The 21690-nt window shown below is 41.5% G+C and overlaps 1 protein-coding gene across 1 annotated transcript in view; it reads left to right on the forward strand.

Annotated features, from left to right (window-relative positions):
• DGKB (diacylglycerol kinase beta) overlaps window positions 1-21690 on the forward strand; it is a 633251-nt gene that overhangs the window by 160852 nt on the left and 450709 nt on the right. Inside the window, exon 4 of the mRNA XM_036493711.2 lies at window positions 1452-1605. Coding sequence (XP_036349604.2) covers window positions 1452-1605 — 154 coding nt within the window. The remainder of the gene's footprint in view (window positions 1-1451; window positions 1606-21690) is intronic.

Consider the following 21690-nt stretch of genomic DNA (forward strand, 5'->3'; position numbering starts at 1 on the left):
TTGTAGGAATGAGCAAGCAGAAGGAAGCTAAAGGGGCCGGGCAGAGGTTCAGTTGTAGGCAGACTTGGAATTATTAATACACTCAGTAAAGCTTTTGGTTTCAGTTGATTGCTTGAGATTTTATTAGATACTTGATTAGCGCACGACGTGATCTACACATATCTTTCTCTTCCCTAATGACATCCCTGAACAACATGTTCCACTGGAGTCTTCTCTAGAACAATACAGAGTTGATCTTTCTCCACCAGCTTTTCCTCAATACTATTACACTAGAAAAGCAGATTTTATCTATTGTCAAATAGCAAGTTATGGAGTTAATATTAGATTTTGAGCAAACCTCAGGACATCTACCTGACTAATGTCATTTTTATTCTATTGTTAGTTTCATCTCAGTGCATTAAAATGAGTACAGCAAAGGCCAGGTCTAGGCCAGTGTATAAGCCCATCTTCTCTTGTATCCCCTTGGTCTGGAACTACATTATTTCATTCTGGCTTGTTCTCTCAGCTTCTCTTGTGCCCCCTTGGTCTGGACCTGTGTGACTTCATTCTGGCTTCTTCTCTCAGTCTAGTCCTTGTAGGTGCTCTCCTCAAGACCCCCAATACAACTCGATATACCTTTGTTCCACTTCCCTTCCAGAAAGCAGCATTGTTTTTCTGGTTATTGAATGTTTTAGCCAAATGCAACACAATGGCATTCACCTGTGTCTGTCCCCAAAATACCTGTGCACTTGTCCTCAAGTTCCCAGGCACCAGTCAGGTTCTGTGCTGGCAGAACAGGCTCTGCAAGTGGCCGCTGAGAAAGGCTCTCTTTGGAATTTGTAGTGAGCAGGCAACTTTCATCTCCATTTCCCCAAGTGGGCATAGACATTTTCAAAGCCACAGAAGTTCTCTCCAAATGAGTGCTTACCACTTACCGTTTTATAATAAGTGGGGAGGAGTAGGAATCCTATAATAGATTTCTTTGAAATTCTGTATGGGAAGTTGATGTTAGTGTTTAATTGAAATGTTAATGTTAGCTACTTTTATAAGAAATAAGGGCCATTAGTGCCAGGGAAAAGACGTGGGGGAATTTTCACTCTCTGTATTTCTGGTGTGTGAATGAATGTAGCTCTGTGTCCACGTGAATCACCTAATTTCATCAGCACCACAACTATGTCGAATTGAGGACATTATTCCCAATTTACAGAGGGAAACTGAGCTTCAAAGAGCAGAGATCACAAGGCCATGGCGATACTGGTTTCCCTGCTGCCCAACCTCAGAGAATACATAAGTCTATTTCATCATCACAACAATCCACCAAGGACTATTCAATCTGTTCCCCAAGTAGTTTACCTTGTTCCCATAGATGCAGATTAAAAAAATGTTTGGGGTCATTTCTGCCACTAATGAAACTGAACATAGCTCTTCATATTTAGCTGAGTCTTAAAAATATGTGTTTAATTTTCTTCCAGACAATAGATTTTGAAGGTTTCAAGCTGTTCATGAAGACGTTCCTGGAAGCCGAGCTTCCCGATGATTTCACTGCACACCTTTTCATGTCATTTAGCAACAAATTTCCTCATTCTAGTCCAGCGGTGAAAAGCAAACCTGCCCTCCTCTCAGGCGGTGAGTATACGCACTTAAAATTTATAGAACCAAAAACCCTCAAAGCTAAAACAGTATCAACTCGTGATCAACGACAAATGGAAAGTTACTTAAAAATGCTTCTTTGTGGGGATATTTAGAATGTTACAGTACAAATTTGTAAGTCATCTAAAATGCCTTCTTCAAAATTAATTTTTTTAAAAAAAAGCATTAAGAAAGTAGAATTTATCGTTCTCAATTGTCTTAGAAGCAAATGTTTAGGCGATAATTTTAGGAGATATCTCCAAATCTGTTTGGGGGGAAAATGCTATTTTCAATGTCTGTATAGGTAGAAAACAATATTTAAAAATGTAGTCCAAAGCAGTTATGTCTAGAAAATATTCAATATCAATTAAGCTTATAATCCACACATTTACACCTATTTTATCTGTGAGCTTTAGAACAGAGTTTTGATTTTTCTCTTAGTTCAAAATGTTGTCACCATAGAGATAGTTGGTTCTGTCATCATGGATGGCTTTTTATAGCTGGACAAATACATTCATACCTCTTGCTGATCGTGTCAGTCTCCATTCACTCAGAAGAACAGAAATGTCACCCCCATTATGTCTAAGAATGTAAAACAGAAAATGGTAAAATGGTGGGGGTTTGAGAACATATAGAGCGCGGATGAAGCTGGGAGAATGGGTGGTGTGAAGCGGCCTCACGGCTTTGACAGCCAGGGGCTTTCCGACCAGACCATCCTGGAGCGCTTGTGCAGGGTCGCTTTCTCGCCAGCTGGAGTGGAGCCCTGGAGTCCAGATGTCTTAGGAGAGTGTCTCCTATGGCTGTGTAACTGGAAGGGCCAGAAATGCAAGTAAGCTGGATATCACCACAGCCTTGCCACACCACGGGGCTGCAGCGTGTAGCGAAGAGGCAGCTGCGCAAGAACGTCACGCCTGCCTCTGCGGAGGAAGGCACTGAGGCTGCAACGCCGAGGTCCATGCTGAAGAGCAGGTGCTGGCAAGGCCCATCCCTCTCCCTTCCTGGGAGCCGTCATTCACATGTGCGCCTGCAGAACCAGCAGAACACCAGCACGCAGTGCTTCCCCTCAGGACTAAAACGGCAGTCATCCCAGGGTGGTAGCAACAAGAACCCATTTCAGGAAAAGATCACCGTTTCAGGAATACAGCAAAGCTGTTCCAAGGATGGCATTCCAGGGCATCTCTGCACGTTTCTGTTGTGCCTGGCTCTGTTGAAAGCAGCTGGATCATCAACTTTGCTTTCGCTTTTCTGCTCCCATGTCACTTGCACTTTGGGATCACATTGCTGCCCACTCTTGAGGCAATAAGAACGAGACAAAGCAAGGAACCCCTCAGATCATGATAAGAATGGTTTGCCCCGTACAAATCCCCTGAGAGGAGCCAATGGATCCCTGGAGAGCGCTGCTCTGGCCTTCACCTGGCAGAACAGAAGGGGGTTTGATGGAGATGAGAAGTTCATCACGGATACCACAATGTATGAAGTTAAGAACTACGTGGCTGACACATGAACAACACGCAGGCAAGCTCAAGAACTGCTGCGTTTTAAAGACTTGCCCTCATTCCCTGGGTTAATGACATTGTGTATTTTTCCTAGAGCAAACACATGCTGTTCCAGGCATTTTTTTTAAAATAAGCATATGACTTGCATTTTATAATCCTCCACAAATAGCAGCAAATATAATTCTTAAATTTTTTTGTCTTTCATAATGTATTTGCCAGCCCTTAAGTAATTTTCAATATACAATAGATTGAAAAATCAGATTTTCTCTGAATGATTTTCCATGGTTGATTCTTAAAACGTATTGTTAGAACTGAACAATATCTGTGTAAATATTTTTTAATGAGACAATTTCTTTGATTTAGAAATGACTGTTCCTATTTTAGCTTCATGTTGCAAATGGATTGCTCACGACTTAGAATAAGCACATGAAGATCTCCTTGACTGTGTCTGACATGCAGCAATACTGTCTTTTGGTTCTGAGAACACTTTTTTGATATATGGTCCAACTAAATAGCCCTATCAGACATAAAAATGGAGCAATGCTAATAACTTATGTGATTTTTTTTTAAGATTTATTGTATGTTTATTAGAAAACCAGACACACAGAGAGCAAGAGCGAAAGAGAGGAAAGTCTTCCATCTGCTGACTCATTCCCTAAGTGGCAGCAATGGCCAAAGCTGAGCCAATCTGAAGTCAGGAGCCAGGAGTCTCTTCTGAGTCTCCCACAGGGGCTGCAGGTCCCCAGGTTTTAGTTCGACTTCGACTGCTTTCCCAGGCTGCAAGCAGGGAGCTGAATGGAAAGCTCTGGCATCCATCTGGGATCCCGGCATGTACAAGGCAAGGACTTTAGCTGCTAGGTTATGGCGCCGGGCCAGGAGCCTGGAACCTCCTCCAGGTCTCCTATGCGGTCACTTGGGGACTGAATCAGCAGACGGAAGATCTTCCTCTCTGTCTCCCCTTCTCTCTGTATATCTGCCTTTCCAACAAAAATAAATAATTCTTTAAAATAAATAAATTAATTAATCTTTTTTTAAAAAGCTTGAAAACTATTTACTGATAGGAAACTGTTTTATGCGGTTTAAATTATTCATTATTAACTGATATACCACTCAAAATAGTTAGGTTAAACTTTTCAAACCTCAGTTAACTCACGTGTTTCCTCTGAGTCTATCAGTTTGTCTTTCACATCATTTGAGAAATCATCCATACCTCATTCATTCTTTGACCCTTCAGCAGCATATCTAAGACTGGAAGAGATGTGCGATGAGGCTCAGTTGTGGAGGGAGAGTCGCAGGGCAAGCTTCCACAGGTTCCACTGAGCTGTCTTTTGGAGAAGGATCCTGTTGTAAGTCAGGAAGAACGAAGTGTCAGGACCCAGCTTGACTTATTACTGATCCTCTCCTGGGAATCTGGACCCACAACCTTCCATCAGGCTCGTGGATTAACCCTTAGAGTTGAACAAAGGTTGCACTCTTAACACCACTAACTCAGGACTGTGGGGAGTGAATATATTCTATGTAAACCAAGGCAGGACATGCCAGGCCTAAGAGACCTCAATTACTCCCCAGGCAACTCAGAACCAATTCTTCAGTTCACAAACAATTTGTATTTAATATATTGCCAAAGGGGCTCTTTGTCCCGACATCGCCAAAAATACCAAACTCACCATCTTTAGTTTAACTACTTATCCACTCCCTAAGCCTGTGTCAGTTCCCATCTACCCATGATGAGAGTCACCCCAGAATCTACCCATCCCCAGCCCTAAAACCTTGGAATCCTCCTACCCCCAGTGCCTCATTCCTTCTATTTAGTCCCCAATTAGTCTCCATGGCTCAGTGTAACTTGGTCCGCATCATTCTGCCTGTGTCATAATTGGATTTGTCATTGTGTGTGTGTGTGTGTGTGTGAGAGAGAGAGAGAGAGAGAGAGAGACATGGCTCACAGCCAGACCCTGATTTTCCTTCTCCAAAATATTCAAACAAAAACTTCATCAGATCCTTCCTCCCTGTGCTTGAGACATTTATCATCAACAATTGCAATTTTTCTGGTCATACTTGAGCTCAAGTTGTTCAACCAAACTTAAATCCTTGTATTTCTTTGTTTTAAGATTTACTTATTTTTGTTGAAAGGCAGATTTACAAAGAAAAGGAGATTCAGAGAGAAAGAGCTTCCATTCACTCGCTGGTTCACTCACCAAGTGGCCACAATGGCCAGACAGGAACCAATTTGAAGCCAGGAACCAGGAACCTCTTCTGGGTCTCCCATGCAGGTGCAGGGCCCCAAGAATTTGGGTCATCCTCTGCTGCCTTCCCAGACCCCAGATAGGGAGCTGAATGGAAAGTGGAACAGCCAGACCCAAATCCTTGCTCTTTAAAGCTGAATGAAGCACAGTCACTTTGATGTAGGGAGTGGATGAGGAAGAAATGAGACTTCACAGAGTTCTGGTCCCACCCACAACTTTAGGGACACCGTATCCTAAAGAGACAATAATGAGTCAGGCAGCAGAGATAAAAAGACAAGGACTTTGGATTTCCACCATGTGAAAACAGTGCCATGCAGAGTCGGCCTGCAGCCCTAAGCCACTCTTATTGCCGCACACGCCAGCATCTCCTTCATCCTTAACTGTTGACAGTGATTTGTGCATGCTTCACCTGCCCAGCACACTGTGGTTGTTTCAAGAGTGTTTTGTTTATCCTAGTCTCCATGGGAAGACTCAGATCTTTCTTCAACCTTTAACTAACGCTTCAGTGTAACTCAGCAGTACCCTCAGAGACCCACAGTGTGAGTTAAGCCACTGTGTGTAACCTCAGCATCAGGAATCAGAGAGAGGGTTCAAGTCCAGGTTACTCCATCTCTTCTTCCTATCCACTTTCTCCTCATGTGCTTGGGAAAAGAGAACATGGCCCATGTACCTGGGCCCCTGTCACCCATGTGGGAGATCTGATCTTGATTCCTGGATTCTGGCTTCAACCAGAACTATCTCATTAGTTGTTGTGTTATGGTGGTCATTTGGGGAATGAACCAGCAGATGAGTCTCTCTCTCTCTCTCTCTCTCTCCCTCTTTCTCTCTCTCTCTCTCTCTCTGATGCTCTGTCTTTCAATATATCATTAAAAATCGAAAACGACATATACTCTTTTATGAGGAACCCAATGATCAGTTTCTTGCTTTGAGTGTGGATTGCAAACTTACACAAGAAATGTCACCTGTGTCTTGGAGCATCCTTGTCCACACCAGGTTCCCACAGATATTCTGTAATTAAATCTCTTTAGCTAAATGATCCTTCTTTTTATGCAGTGCAGCAATCAGCAGCAGTAAGCTGGTTCCTGATGAACATAGTAATTGAAAGAGGATGTAATACAGTTGTTTTACCACATTTGTGCACTCCTGTTCCTTCTTACTGAGCTTTGTGGGTTCTAACTATGGACTCAGTCATATTAAGTATCTCATGTTAGTCACAGGTCAGTGTAGTTCTGTGGCTTCCCATTAGCTGCTTTATAGGTTAGAAGCAGCACTGCCTGCATCAGATCACATAGTTACTTGATGATGATGATGGTGATGATGATTCCTTTTTTTCTTAAGATCTGAAGCAGAGAGAAAGAGAAACAGAAAGATCAGTCTATATCTGCCCCATGGGTGGGTGGGAACCAGGTAACTGGTCTGCCACTGTAGCTCCCCAAGATGGGCTTTAGCAAGCAGAGGTGCAGCTTAAGCCCAGGTACTCTGGTACAGGACATGGGCTTGTCAAGTGGCTTCTTAACTAATGTACCAACTGCCCGACCCTGTTTATTCATTTTATTTATTCATTCATATATGCATGCATGCCACATCTGTTCATGTACTTCAATGATTTTGTGCCCAGAAAAGGAGGGCATACTTTGAAGTCCTTTAAGCATATGTTATAAGATCACTATAAAGGAGATGTCCAAGGCAGACGGAGGAACCATGGAGCAGGTGGGCCATTGAAGTCATTATTAGATTGGGATTATAACAGTAAATTGAAATTATCTGGTAGGCAGGGACTAGGCAGTTACTGATAGGAATGGGTGGGGAGGGAGTTCCAGGAAGAAAAAGTAACACACGGTGCTCTTTTTTTTTCCCAATATTTCACTTTGCAACAGTGAAATATATCATATTTCACAATGTCCTGATATTCTTCACCAGCACATTAAGCCAATGTGCGTCTTTGTCGTGGTCATGTTAAATTTGCATTATGCAGAATCCTTATCTTTTTTTCCACCTGGGACCAGGACACACATTATTCTTGAAATATGAATATATGTCACATCTAAGCACCCTGCATAAACATAGGACATTCAGAATTTTATCGTTTATAATTAATCATTTACACAGCATGCCCTTCGATGCTCAAGTTCATTAGGAGCAGAACAACACTTGCCTCTCATTTACTTTCCCATGGAGGAAAGCAGACAGACAGTTAGCAATGTGTCGTGTCAGATAGTAATAGGAAGAGAAAATGAAAAGATGAAGATTGATGATGACTATGTAGGTTGCCTCTAATGACTCAATTAAACTGACATCAGAGTCCTGAGCAGGCTCTTTCTGTTGATATGAGCGCAGACAATGGCCATGACATTGTCAGTATTAGGCATGGCCTGTGGGTGGGATAAGAAAGGAAGAGTCCAGCAGGCTCAGAGTCCCAAAGCCTTGAATAGGCTGGAACAAACTGGACCCATCAGAAAGACTTAGTGATCTGGGCCTGTGCTTTGACTTAGCTGGGCTGGTGAAAAGGAGCTGGCCAGAGTAGAACAGCAGGAAGAAGAGAGCAGTCCCTGAAACCACATAGGAAAGACCTGTGTATACCACACAAAGGTATGCATTTTATGTAGAAGAAATTGGACAGTCAGAGCAAGATTCTAAGCTAGGCAGAAGTCACATGGTTGGTGACGTGTATGCAGCAGACAACACAAAAGTTCCGGATTTACAAGACTGCCCATGACAACAGCCATCTCCACCAAAGTCAAAATGCCTTGTCGTTGCTTGCAGCCATCCCATCCCCACCTGAAGCAGCAGTTAAGCCATTACAGATTCTTATTTTAGAAAGAAAATGAGAAGTGATCCCTTTCTCTCCATAATGAAGCTCATCAATTAACAGCATAAAATTAACAATGAAAATGAGTACTTGAACCTTTGGGAAAACATTGTTTTTTTACAAATGGCCTTGATGCTCTTGCCAAAAGATGTGCTTCATTAATTGTGCTGAGTAAAAACTATTACTGATATCAGAGCCATCCTGAAGATATTAAAATATGTGTTCTTATGTAAATATGTGTCTGTATGTGCTTTTACTGTGTAGTTTCTTCACAGGTCCTTTCGTGTCTAGGAAAACAATTTAGCTTCCAGAATGCAAGGCAGGATATCAAAATAAACGAATAATGAAAAGACAGTAAGGCTTGTGTGAATATGAGGTGAGGAGATTCCAGGAGTATAATAACCATTTAAAATATGACTGTACATTTATTTTAGTTAAGCTCTAATTTTAAGTATTTATGGATTGATTTGTTATGTGAGAACTCTCAACTATTGGTTGACTCCCCAAATACCTACAACGGCCAGGTCAGGGCTGATGCTAGATTTCCCGCATGGTTGCAGGGCCCCATCACTTGAACCATCACCTGTGATCTCCCAAGGTGAGCTTTGTCAGAACCCAGAGTAGAATGAGGACTCAAACCTAACAAACCTGTATGAGGTGCAAGCACACTAATTCCTAGGCCAAACTCCTGCCCCTTTTTGATCATTCCTAAGTATAAGAATTCAACTGTAACAGCCTTTTAAACTGTACCTGGCACTGTGATGTACCGGATTTAACAGATGCCAGCAGTGCCAGCATTCCATGTGGCTGCCAGTTAAAGTCCAAGCTGCTCTGCTTCTAATCCAGCCCCCTGCTAGTGTGCATGGGAGAACGGTGGAAAACGGCCCAAATCCTTGGGTACCTGAACTCATGTGGGAGATCTGGAGGAAGCTCCTGACGCCCGGCTTTGGCCTGACCCAGCACCTATCATTGCCTCCATTTGGGGAGTGAACCAACTGATGGAACATCTCCTCCACTCTTTCCTCCACTCTGACATTAAAATAATTTAATGAAGTCTTTAAAAAATGCATCTGCGAAACACGGCATTTCCTCTGTTTTCTTAAATGTAAAATCAGGATAATGTTAATAGCAATGGATACTGAGACCTAAAGGAAAACGTACAATACATTTGAGGCATTCAATAAGTACTCAATATGCAATAAATGCTCAATGAAATCTAATCATCCCACAGTCATTACACTGTATTTCAGCGTTATGTTTGTGTAAGCAGCATAAAGATGAAATTTAGCCCGCCTTGTTTTCTAACATATCGTAATTCTGAAAGAATAGATATTAGGGAATATTCTTGAAATCACTTTTTAGTATGGCAAACACAGACAATTTGGTGCCATGGCCTCTTTTAATATATGATGGTTTGGATTTTTGTATGTGGTGCTTAAATATATTCAATTGACTAGAATAGTTCCACCAACTTCCCATAGGACATAGCCTATGTTGCCTAATGCGGCAGCCTTTCACCATCCATAGTTATTTACATTTAATCTAAAATTTTAAAAATAAGTTCACAAACTTCAGTAGCACAAGCACTGCATTTGTCAACTTCTGATTACTTTCACTAACATACCTAAAAAACACTTCTTAGGAAAGAAAAGCTTTATCTTGGCTTTCAGGTTGGAGGCCCAGGTTCAGGAGCTGGAAATACCCCATTCACCTGATGTCTGAAGGAGGCCATCTGAGCAGAACAGGGATGCAGAAGAAATCACAGGGCGCAGAAAGGAGCAGAGAGAAATCAGATCAAACTCAGCCATCCTGATTCCTCACCTATCAATCAAATATCCCCTTCCCCAGAGGTACCACCTGTCACCGGGAATCCAGCCTGGTAACTGCTTCCCTTCCCAGGTTCCTAAGAAGGCTGACAACAGGTCGGGGTGCTCTCCCTATCCCATCAAGCACGAGACAGACGCTTTCTGTCATTTCTGGAACATGGAATCAACCAGAAGAAGCTAGTATAGTGGGTCGGTCAAACTAGCTCTCTACACATTCACATCTCCCCTTGCAGTCTCAGCCAGATCAGATGGCACACTGCAGGGGTACAGCCCTGCACGACTGGTCCTTGTTTCCCACCAGGCACCTGGAGAAAGCAGCAAAGGATGGCCCAAATATATGGTCCCTGCCACCCTTGTGACAAACCCAGAAGATGCTCCTGGACCCCCTGCTGGCAGCCTGGCCCATTGTTGGCCATTGCAGTCATCTACCCAAACAGGATGGAAGATCTCTCTCTCTCTCTCTCTCTCGCTCTCTCTTTGTAACTGACTCTCAAATAAGCAAATACATAATTTGAAAAGGATAAAAATGACACACATTTCACACAGAAAACAAAACCACAAGCTTCTTCCAAGAACTACCCCCAGTGGGCTGAAGACCTGCCGTCACATCCATCGTTCATGTGCTATCATTTCAAAGCACCACCTTAAGATTACCATAAGATTTCAGAATTTAAACTCAAGATCTACATGAGTTTGAGGAGCCCATTCCTATTCCTTCAGTAACTACCACATGCCATGTAGTTCAGGTTATGAAACCAAACAGGACACATGTAGAATATGTCAGTGTGGAAGCTGTGGTGAGCACCTGTGGTATAGAACCTACTGTTTCTGAGAAGGGTTTAAGTTTGGAATTAGATGACCTGCATTCCACCACGGGTCACTCCCTTGACTGACTGCTGTAGCACCACCATGAAGAGTTTTCATTACTCTTGCCTTTCCATCTTCTTGTCTCCAAATCAAGTGAGGGTCAAAGGTCACTGAGCAAAGTGCTGTTTGCATACATCCGGGGTGTTGTTCTCATCATTCCTTCCTACAGTCTGTTGTGGCCCTCATTGCTACTCTGAAAGGCTGGCACTTCTGGAAATCATGGTTTCTAGTTTCCAGCCAGTGTCCAAGTAGACAAGTCCCAAATTTGTTCTCAGAGGGATTTGTTCAGCCGCAGTCTCAAGTCAGAAATGATACTCCACCTGCTGAGTCCACAACATAAGTGTCACCATCTGCCTTACTTTCATTTTTCACTTGGAACCTTATCTGCTGCTTGCAGACACTGGATGTAGGTATAAAGAATAAAACATTAATCTAATTGGGTGCCAATAGTTATAATTGGATCATAGGACTAGCAGCATAGTTTGAAGGGTAAGTGTGAAAATGATGTAATGTGTGAAAATAACGATAGCTACTCTTGGTTATCTATGATACTCATTACGGCCATTAGTCTGTCTATTGGAGGTATGATTACACAAAGTGCCAAATGAATCCATCGGTCTCGTAAATTGCTGAAAATAGAACCAATATAAAATGTAGAAAAACTAAAATGCCATGATGTTTCCTTTCTGCATAAATTTGGGAATGTAATTCTTTATTAGTATGTGATATTTTACTTTCAAAGAGAAAAGAAATATAGAGACAACACCACTGTATTCATTAGCTAGTTTGCATGAGTTTATAATAGTTCAGGAAGATTCAAAACTTAAGCATAGATTCTCTAAAATACAATTATTTAAAAAACATTTTTGAAGGCTCTGGCACATGTTATAATGCACAAAAATGAACAAATCAAATTTAAATTAGAATGCCATTATTATGTATTATCTTTCTTAGAAATAGCTATTTTGCATTTTAGTAAAATTTTAGCGGCATATATATATATATATATATATATATATATATATATATGATGACTGCAATAGCCACACATAAATCCACACACAAATATTTAAACAGGATCAAGTTAAGAGGTTAGAATTACATAAAATCACTTTGAAACAGAAACTGTTATTAGAAAAACATGAGTTCTGCTAAAGTTGAAGTGACATCAAACATCAATTTAAGATGATATTTTAGTGGAAGAATAGTGAAAACATTGATGTTTTAAGAAATCCTTATGCTGGCAGTATCCCAAGAGATCGGCAGGTTTCACATGGATAAGCTGTTTTAAGGACCCATGAGGTAGTGCTGAAGACAAAAGGCATAGCCACAAGTCACATCAGTCTATGAGGAAAGCAGGAATCGTGTTTGTGCCCTAATTGAGGAAGCGACAACAGCCAAGACCACAGATCTCTCGGTTGGTTCAGCTTGCACAGTTCTGAATGACACACTGAAGTAGAACAGCCTTTCTGTGCAGTTGGGCTAAGACTTCTGCACCGACTTGAGTTGCAGATACGGAGCCTTCAAGGGGAATTTTAAACAAGAGTGTTCAGAATTTTAAAGCATAGTTTGCAAGAAATTTCTCAGGGTGTTCCTGAGAACAAAGCGCAGCCAGAGCAATGGTTTCCAACATGTGGAAGGGCACCAAAGCACAAGTGTTTGATTCGAGAGTAAAGGGGGGCCGGGCGTGTTGGCGCATCAGGCTTATCTCTGCCCTCTAAGACGCGTTCGGGCTGCTCCACTCTCTGTTTCTGCCCTTGGAAAGCACAGGAAGATGGCCCACGTCCTTAGACACTGCCCAGATGTGGGAGAAAGCTCGTCTGGTAACAGTTTGTTGGGATGCTCCGGGCATTTTGCTTGTTGATTTTTCCGGAGAACCAAGGAATGACGAGATCAATGTATTGTTGTGTTTTGAAAATGTTAAATCAACTTTAGAACGAAAATTCCTCGGAAAGCATCACCCTAGAGGCCGTTTTCACCGTGACAGTATTCTTGCCCATTCTTGTCATCCAACCAAGCCAGTTCACGAGAGTGTCCCATGGGAGACGATTTGATATATTCTCTTTAATCTTGATTTAAGTCCTTTGACTCCTTTCTGATTCTTGACTCAAAAATTATCTGACACTGCTTTTATAAATTAAGAGCATGAAAATGATGGTGTTGATTGAATTAAATTCCAGGCCCTCAGTTCCTTAGAGATAGCTGGAATCATTACAACAAAAATTAAATAGAATTTGATGAAATGTATATTAAGATACAGTATTTATAGATTTTTCATTTCTATTAATCCTATTTTCCATAAACTTTTTAAAACTTATTTATTGTTATTGGAAAGTCATATTTACAGATAGAAGCAGAGACAGAGAGAACGATATTTCATCTGCTGGTTCACTCCCCAAGTGGCTGCAATGGCCAGAAATGAGCTGATCCAAAGCCAAGAGTCAAGAGTTTCCTTTAGCGCTCCATGTGGGCACAGGGTGCCAAGGCTTTGAGCCATCTTTTAATGCCTTCCCAGGCCATAATCAGGGACCTGAATGGGAAGTGGAGCAGCCAGGACATGAACCAACATCCATATGGGATCCCGGCCCATGGAAGGCGAGAATTTCGCCACTAGGCTCTCCTGCCGGGGCCTCCATGAACATTTTTGAAGTCGCCTTTCATGTATACAGCATATTGACAAGGGTTCACTTGCATGTATTTCACTTTTATGATGAAATTGTTAAAGCAATATAATTCTGGACAAGTCGCACAACTTGTACGTGGCAACCATTTTCATGATCTATAGAGCCAACCGCCTCAGAAACACTTTTTGTTTTGCCTTTGCTTAAACTCAGGCCAATGACTAAGAGAATTTCACTAATGCCTTTCTAGATCAGAAACAGAACTGAGGATTCCATTATCATGAAATGTTAAAACCCACTATTGAATAAGAATGTACACTGATTAAGAATGCTATGCTGTTATAGCTTTAATAATATGTGATAAGGGTGAAATCGTCATTTTATCACTAATTTATTGCTTATAGACATTGTCTATATTCCCACTAACTGCTGTCTTTTTGCCTTTTGTTTGTTACAATCCTTACGTGGGGAAATATTAAGCCTGCTTCCTACACCAAATACAAATTTAAAATGCATTCTCCTAAAAACTTTAAAAAGAATGATAAAGAGTAGGAAAGCGTAGGAGAGAAGGAAAATGATAATGGGGCGCAGGAAGGAATGTCATTATGTTCTTAGGATTTTGTTACACACCACACTGAATATTTTTTAAAAATAGTTAAAATATTCAAAAACGTAAAAAAGAAATAGAGATACGCCCATTGTAAAAATATTTGAAACTGTGAAGGCACAAAAATCAAATTATATCTATGTGCATATATATGTAATATTTTAGTTGTACCTTCACACTTTTTTTTATATATGATGGCTAAAAAGTAACTGAAATGTATATTATAAAAATCGTGCATAGATTTCAATATTTTTCCATCAAAATAAATTTTTCTTTTAATTCCATTTTACATGAACTTACTGAAGTACCCTTATTTGTGGGGGGGTATGTTTAATTTTAAATAAATATTAGTTTACTTGAAAAACAAAATCAAAAACAAGGAAACCTCAACTCATGAGAAGACATAGGAGAAATTTATTTACAAGTAACTGAAAGAAAAAAGAAAACCAACCTGAAGCGCCTGTATACTACCTGATGCCAAATATAGCACATTCTAGAAAAGTCAAAACTTGAGAGACAGTAGACAGATGTGGGTGTTGGCGATTTCAACTGAATAACAAACACAGCGGGGGACTGCAAGGTGATGTTGACCACGCATCATTTGTGTCTGCCCTCCCACTCTTACCTCCTTGACCATCTCTCTGGATCCCACACCTCCAGGGGCCCCTTACCCAAACGAAGCCCTGATTCAGCAGGAAACAGCCAGAAGACATTGTCGCCCCTTACCCCTGCAGAAGTAGGGTGTGGGATTTCAAGAGTGGGGTCTGAGCCCATCCAGGCCTGCTGAGGTCTTGGCCACACCTTCAGGTGGGCGGCACCAGCATTGCCCACCCATTTTCTAACTAATTAAGAGAGCACCAATGGGGAACATCTTACCTCTAGGTTCCCCACCCAATAAGAAGGGACCAAGGAAGGCTTAAAATCCCAGGACCCTTCCTCAAACCTTTGGTGTCTCTCCCTCCCGTTTGGAGAGGCACCCCACCTCCTGGCTTCCTTTCCAGAGATGCTTTCCCCTTCCCCCCGTTCCCTGCTCACCTGGTCCCTTCGCAAATAAACTTTTCTGTCTGCCACAGATTCCTGGCTTTTTATTTCTATACTAAGCTGAGGAAAGAACCCACCAGGCATTTCTGGTAACATGTCCAAACCCTTAGAATCTGCGACACAAAGGGAGAGACCTCATGTGGAGTGTGGAAGGTCCCTGGCAGAGGTGTGGGTATGTGCAGCCTGTTATACCCAGCTGCTCCTGGGTGGCGTGTGTGGGCAGTGGTGAAGCAGTGTGTGCAGAGAATCTTAGGGAAACCCCTATACCTTCCTTCCTGTCAACTTTGCCATGATTTCCCAAACTTCTTTAACATGTTTTATGCTTTGCTTTGGTTATACGAAGGGCAGTGTTTTAACGGACACAGAAAGAGGCCTTCCATTGCTGGCTCACTCCCCAGATTACAACGGTGGGACCAGAGCCAGGACACAGCCTTTTGGTCTCCAACTAACGGGTTGGATTAAATCCCCATAGTTTTGTGAACTTTAAATTCTTTTTTAAAGATTTATTTGTTTTTAACAGAAAGCTTTATAGGGAGAAGGAGAAACAGGGAAAGATCTTCCATCCTCTGGTTCACTCCCCAAATGCCTCAATGGCCAGAACTGAGCCGATCCAGAACCAGGGACCATGAGCCTCCTCCGGGTCTCCTACGTCGATGCAGGGTCCCAAGGCTTGGGGCCTTCCTCTACTGCTTTCCCAGACTATAAACACAGAGCTGGACAGGAAGTGGAACAGCTGGAACACAAAGCAAAGCCCATATGGGATCCTGGAGCTTGAAGGAGAAAGATTAGCCAATTAAACTATTGTCCCGGCACAAACATTAAATTCTTTTAAATGTAAATTCATGTACTTTCAGTTCATAATGTGTCATGACCAGAAAATGTGAATGATTTATTCATTTTTCCCAAATTAAAAAAAAAAGTTTCTGTAGCAATGCATTCCTTCAAAAGCGCGGCTGCGGAAGGTCACACCGAGTTTACACATGACACACAGGAAGGGCAACCAATTATACTGTCTTCAGTCATTTGTATTCACTACTGTATTAGGGAATCTGATCCCTAAATGCTATGATCTTCATTTTATAAACAGAAACAAACGATTGTACTATGTGCAAGCTGCATGAGAAGGAATATGTTTGGCATGTCGTCAAGTCAGTGTCACAACATGTTCTTTTCTTTCTTTCTTGTTTTGCTCGGAGCTTTTGTGTAAAGAGTTGAATCAAGCTGACTAAACCATCCCAGCACCACAGGGGAAGGCTTGCAGGAGAGGATTAGCTCATCAGGCAGGATGAGCTAGGTCACGGCTTAGCCGACCATAATTCAAGTGCTGCGTTCTCCAAGTCTGGAAGACTTGGATGTGTCAAGAGTCAGAACCCAAATGCCTTTTACCATGGTTGGATCGGCTCAGTCCCACTGCTGGCTCAGCTGGACTTGGCTCGTTGCAATTATTTGTGTTATTTCTTTTTTGGATAAGCTCAAGATTGTCTTCGTTCCTCTGCCTTCTCTGATGAATGGAGAATGGCCATAACTCTTAGTTTGTGTTTAAAATGCACTGATACTTGAGCTTAAAAAAAAAGACTCATACATAATTGATATGAACACAGAGACATGGCTAAGTGAGTTTTGGCGAAGAAAATGAAGGGAGGAGAAAATCAGTGTTTTTCAAACTGAAACTCCATTCGTGGTTAGTGAGTTCAATTTAGAAGGGCCATTTTAAGGATGGACACAGGGGGCAGTGTTGTGCTGACACTGACGAAGCCAGCAGCTCCCATAGACACCAGTTCTTGTCCTGGCCTCTCCACTTATGATCCAGCTCCCGGTTAATGTACCTAAGAAAGCTGGAGAAGATGCCCCAAGCTCTTGAGCCCCTGCCACCCATGTGGGACACCCAGACAGAACTGCAGTCCCCTGGATTCATCCTGACCCACCTCCATCATGTGAGCCCTTTGGGGGCGTGACAAGCATGTAAGGCTCTATTGTCTCTCTGTCTCTACCTCTTCCTCCCTATAAATCTAGCTTTCAAATAAATAAATAAATAGATACTGCTTTTAGAAAGAAAGAATACCACAACGGAACAGGATATGATGAGACGGAAAGGAAAGCGTGAAGGGAGTAGACAAATACAGGGAAGAATGTGTTTGGATGATTTTGCACCTCACTAGTGATGTGTGTGTGTGTGTGTGTGTGCGCACGCGCGCTTGTATTATGATGTGAATTCCTAGTTTGATTTTTTTTATAACTGGTTATATACAAAGCCAGTCTGTAAGGCACTACTGTATAATATGGAGGATACACTTGTATTGCCAACTAGGGAATTCAAGGGATGCATTATCGGTGAAATGAGAATACAATGAGAAGAATACAATATAATTCACAATGTTAGTATGAAAGTTAATAGATGATCCTGCCAAGTAATACTCAATTATGTTATTTTGAAATTTATTTAAATAAACGGACACAAAAGTTATATAATTTTTGTTGTGCTATGTGATGTGTCACATGCATACGTTGTGTCTGTATAGTGTCAATTACAGGTAAAAATACTTATCTTTTCAGGCATATAACATTTCCAAGATTTGAAAAAAAATTATTTGAAAGAGAGTGACACACACGGAGAGAAATCTTCCATCTACTGGTTCATTTCCCAGATGGCTGTGACAGCCAGGACTAGACCAAGTAACAGCCATGAGCAGCACCCTGGTCATTCATGTGAGTGACAGGGGTCAAAGCACTTAAACCATCATTGCCTGCCTTCCCAGATGCAGCAGCAGGGGTCGGGCTTTACCAATGCTCACGTCTGGGGATTGCCAAACTCTGGGCCACAATGCTGACCTTCTTGACTGTAAAAACTACCAAAGACCATATCTTGGCCCAACATGGTTGCCTAGTAGCCAAAGTCCTTGCATTCCATGTGCCAGTATCTCATGCAGGGTCCAGTTTGTGTCCTGCCTGCTCCATTTCCCAGTCAGCTGCCTGCCTGCTGTGGCCTGGGAAAGCAGTAGAGGATGGCCCAAAACTTTGGGACCCTGATCCCACTTGGAAGACCTGGAAGAACCTCACTCCTGGCTTCAGATAAGCTCAGCTCCAGCCATTGCAGTCACTTGGGAAGTGAACCAGTGGACAGAAGATCTTTCTCTCTGCCCCTCCTTTTCTAATAAAAATAAATAAATCTTTTAAAAAAAGAAATACAAGAAGCATATTGTTATCTTGTATTTCTTTATGTAGAGAAACAGAGGAAGTTAATATTGTCTAACTTCCGCTTACCATGTAGTAGAATCCCCGAACTTCTTACCCTATCCAGCTATAATTTAGTATCTCTCAATCAATTTGTTCTCCAATCATCCCTTCCCAGTTCTGGGAGCCACTACTACATTTTTTTAACTTTCGTAAGACTGTCTAGTTTTTAGACTCCCTGTTTGAGTGAGGTCATGCATTTTGTTTTTCTTTATGCACTTGGACTAATGACATCCAGTTCCACCCATATTACGCATATGACAAGATTTCACCTTCGTTTTTTTGTAGCTGAATGTAGCTTTTGTGCATTTGTAGCACTTTTCTTACCTATCCTTCAGTTGTTGGAAAGTTGGGCTGTTCCCATCTGTATTGCAAGTAGTGCTGCAAAGAGCATAGGAGTGCAGATGGTCACAGCTCAGTTTCTATTCCCCTGCATTTATATTGAAAAGTAGGCTTGTTGGCTCATATGCCAATTCTATTTGTACTTTTTAAAGGAAGCTCTACTGATTGTTTTTGACTGTTTTGGTTTACAATGCCTATACTAGTTTGCATCCCCCGCCCCGCCAACAGTGCAGAGACATTCCATCATCTACAAATTCTCATTAGCATTTTGTGACTCTGTCTTTTTTGGAATTAGCTAATCTTCCTGGAAGGGGGTAGTATCTCATGGCGGTTTTGATTTGCTTGTCCCTGTTTAACAAGTATTGACATCAAACTCTCTGTCGTGAACTTGTCTGCTATTTGCATGACTTCCTTGAATAAATATCCACCTTGATCTGTTACCTGTGCTTATTCAGGATGTTTTTCTGTTCTTGAGTTGTTTGACCTGTATGCTCTGAGTAGCAACACCATCTCAGACACATGGCTTGCGAATATTTTCGCTGTCCTGTAGGTTGTGTCTTCACTCTGTCCACCACTCCTTTGAAGTGCATAAAAGCTCTTCAGTTTGATGACATTATGTACCTATTTTAGGTTTTTTTAAATTTTATTTTCTGATCTTTGAGAGCTGATACGTGAAACCCTTGCCCATTCCAATGTATTGAGATGTTTGACCTGTATTTCCTTCCTAATAATCCCAAGGGTCTAACCTCACAATTCAGTCCTAGAGTTGATCGTTGTAACTGTTGAGAGATTGGAATTCACATTCATTTTTCTGCATGTGTTATCTACTTGTTAACAGTATTCTTTTTGCAATACGTGTCACAGCATGTTTTTTCCAGTAGCTGGCTGGATGTAGATGCGAGGGTTTCTTTGCCGCATCTCCGGTCTGTTCCAATGGCCGAAGGAGCTGTGCTTAGCACCTGCTGCTTTAATTAATGTAGCTGTGCCATGCGTTTCTCATTGAAGATTGTTCTGGCCATTTGGAGATTTATGTGGTTTTATATGTAAATTTCGGTTGCATTTTCTTTAGTTGTATGAGAAATGTTCTTATAGTTTTGATGGACATTACACTGAATCTGTAAATTGCGTTAGATAATATACAGTTTAGGGCCCGGCGGCGTGGCCTAGCGGCTAAAGTCCTCGCCTTGAACGCCCCGGGATCCCATATGGGCTCCGGTTCTAATCCCGGCAGCTCCACTTCCCATCCAGCTCCCTGCTTGTGGCCTGGGAAAGCAGTTGAGGACGGCCCAATGCATTGGGACACTGCACCCGCGTGGGAGACCCGGAAGAGGTTCCTGGTTCCCGGCATCGGATCGGCGCGCATCGGCCCGTTGCGGCTCACTTGGGGAGTGAATCATCGGACGGAAGATCTTCCTCTCTGTCTCTCCTCCTCTCTGTATATCTGGCTGTAATAAAATGAATAAAAATCTTAAAAAAATATATATATATATATATACAGTTTAATATTATGGCAGATTCCAATTCAAGAACATGAGTTTTCTCCATTTCTTTGTGTCATTTTCAATGCCTTTCATTTTTGAATTCTGATTTTCATGGCATGGATCTCTTTTTCAGTTACATTTATTTTTAGATGTTTAAAATTTGTGTTGTTATTGGAAATGGGAGTGGTTATTGAATTTCTCCCTTAAATGACTTGCTGGACGTATGACAAAACCACCTGCTCTGGTGCATCAACTTCACATCCTGGGCTTTGCTTTGGTGACGCTCCCCTCCTGGTGGGGTCTCCGAGGTTTTGTATACATGAGCTCGTAACTTCTGAAAACCGCAACAGCCTGAACTCCTCCTCCTCTCCTCTTAGATGCCTTTTGTTTCTTGATCTTTCTAAAAGCTCTACATAGAACTTCCAGTATCTTGTCACATAATGGAGATGCGCTTGAACATTCCTGTCTTATTCCAGATCCAGTGCATGGAAATGGAAATGCAACATGCTGTCCTCTAAGGGACGGAGCAAAAGCAGTGCTAAAGCAATGTTTATTGTAATCAATGCCTGCCTTAAAAAATACATCTCAAAGAGTTACCACAGTGCATCAAGGAACTAGAAATGTTATAACATATTTAATCCAAAACCAATGGAAGGAAAACTCATAACGTAAACATAAAGAAACTAAAATTAAATTAATAAACACAACACATTAACGAAATAAAGAGCCAATTCTTTGAAATGATGGACAAAATCGATAAACCATTAGATAGGCCAACCAAAAAGAGGTTAGTGGGCTTAATTATACCGAAAATTGCAGATGAAAATGAAGTCTTTGCCATTTTCTCCAAACAAATACAAAGGATTGTCAAGAGATTACTATGAACAACTACATGACAACAAGAAACCAGGTTCTTACCCAGATTGGTTCATAAGGAAATTAATGGATGAGCATCGTGTAGTGGGACTGAATCCGTAAACAGCAGTGCCCCAGCAAAGAAAAGCTGGGATCACATGCTTTCACATGAACTCTACCAGACATTGAAAAGGAATGAACATTTGTTCTTGAATTAGTTAAAAAAGAAGTTAACAAACCATGGTGAAGGAGAATTCACTCCAGGAATGTGAGCGTAGTTTAATATTCCCCAATCAACACATGTGAGATATCACTTGAGCCAAAATGGAAGACAAAAAGCCATGTGATCATCTGAATCGATGCAAAAAAAAGACATTTGATAAAATTCAGCATCAAATTAAGTGTAGTGGGAACATCATTTAATATAATACAGATGATATGTACCAAGTCAGCAGCTGCCATAGTTGAGGGGAAGTCTGAAGCCTGTCTCTCTAATATCAATGAAAAACAAGGACAGAAATTGTGTTAGCATCAGATGCAGCAATATTGCTACCTATGTCGCTTTACAGTACCTTACGTTATGTTGCCAGGAATATCGAAATAGTTGAATGAAATGTTTATATATTCAGTAAAATGTATGACTGGAAGGAAATGGAGTAAGCC

Source organism: Ochotona princeps, chromosome 20 (genome assembly GCF_030435755.1).
Source record: "Ochotona princeps isolate mOchPri1 chromosome 20, mOchPri1.hap1, whole genome shotgun sequence".
Lineage (NCBI taxonomy): Eukaryota > Metazoa > Chordata > Mammalia > Lagomorpha > Ochotonidae > Ochotona > Ochotona princeps.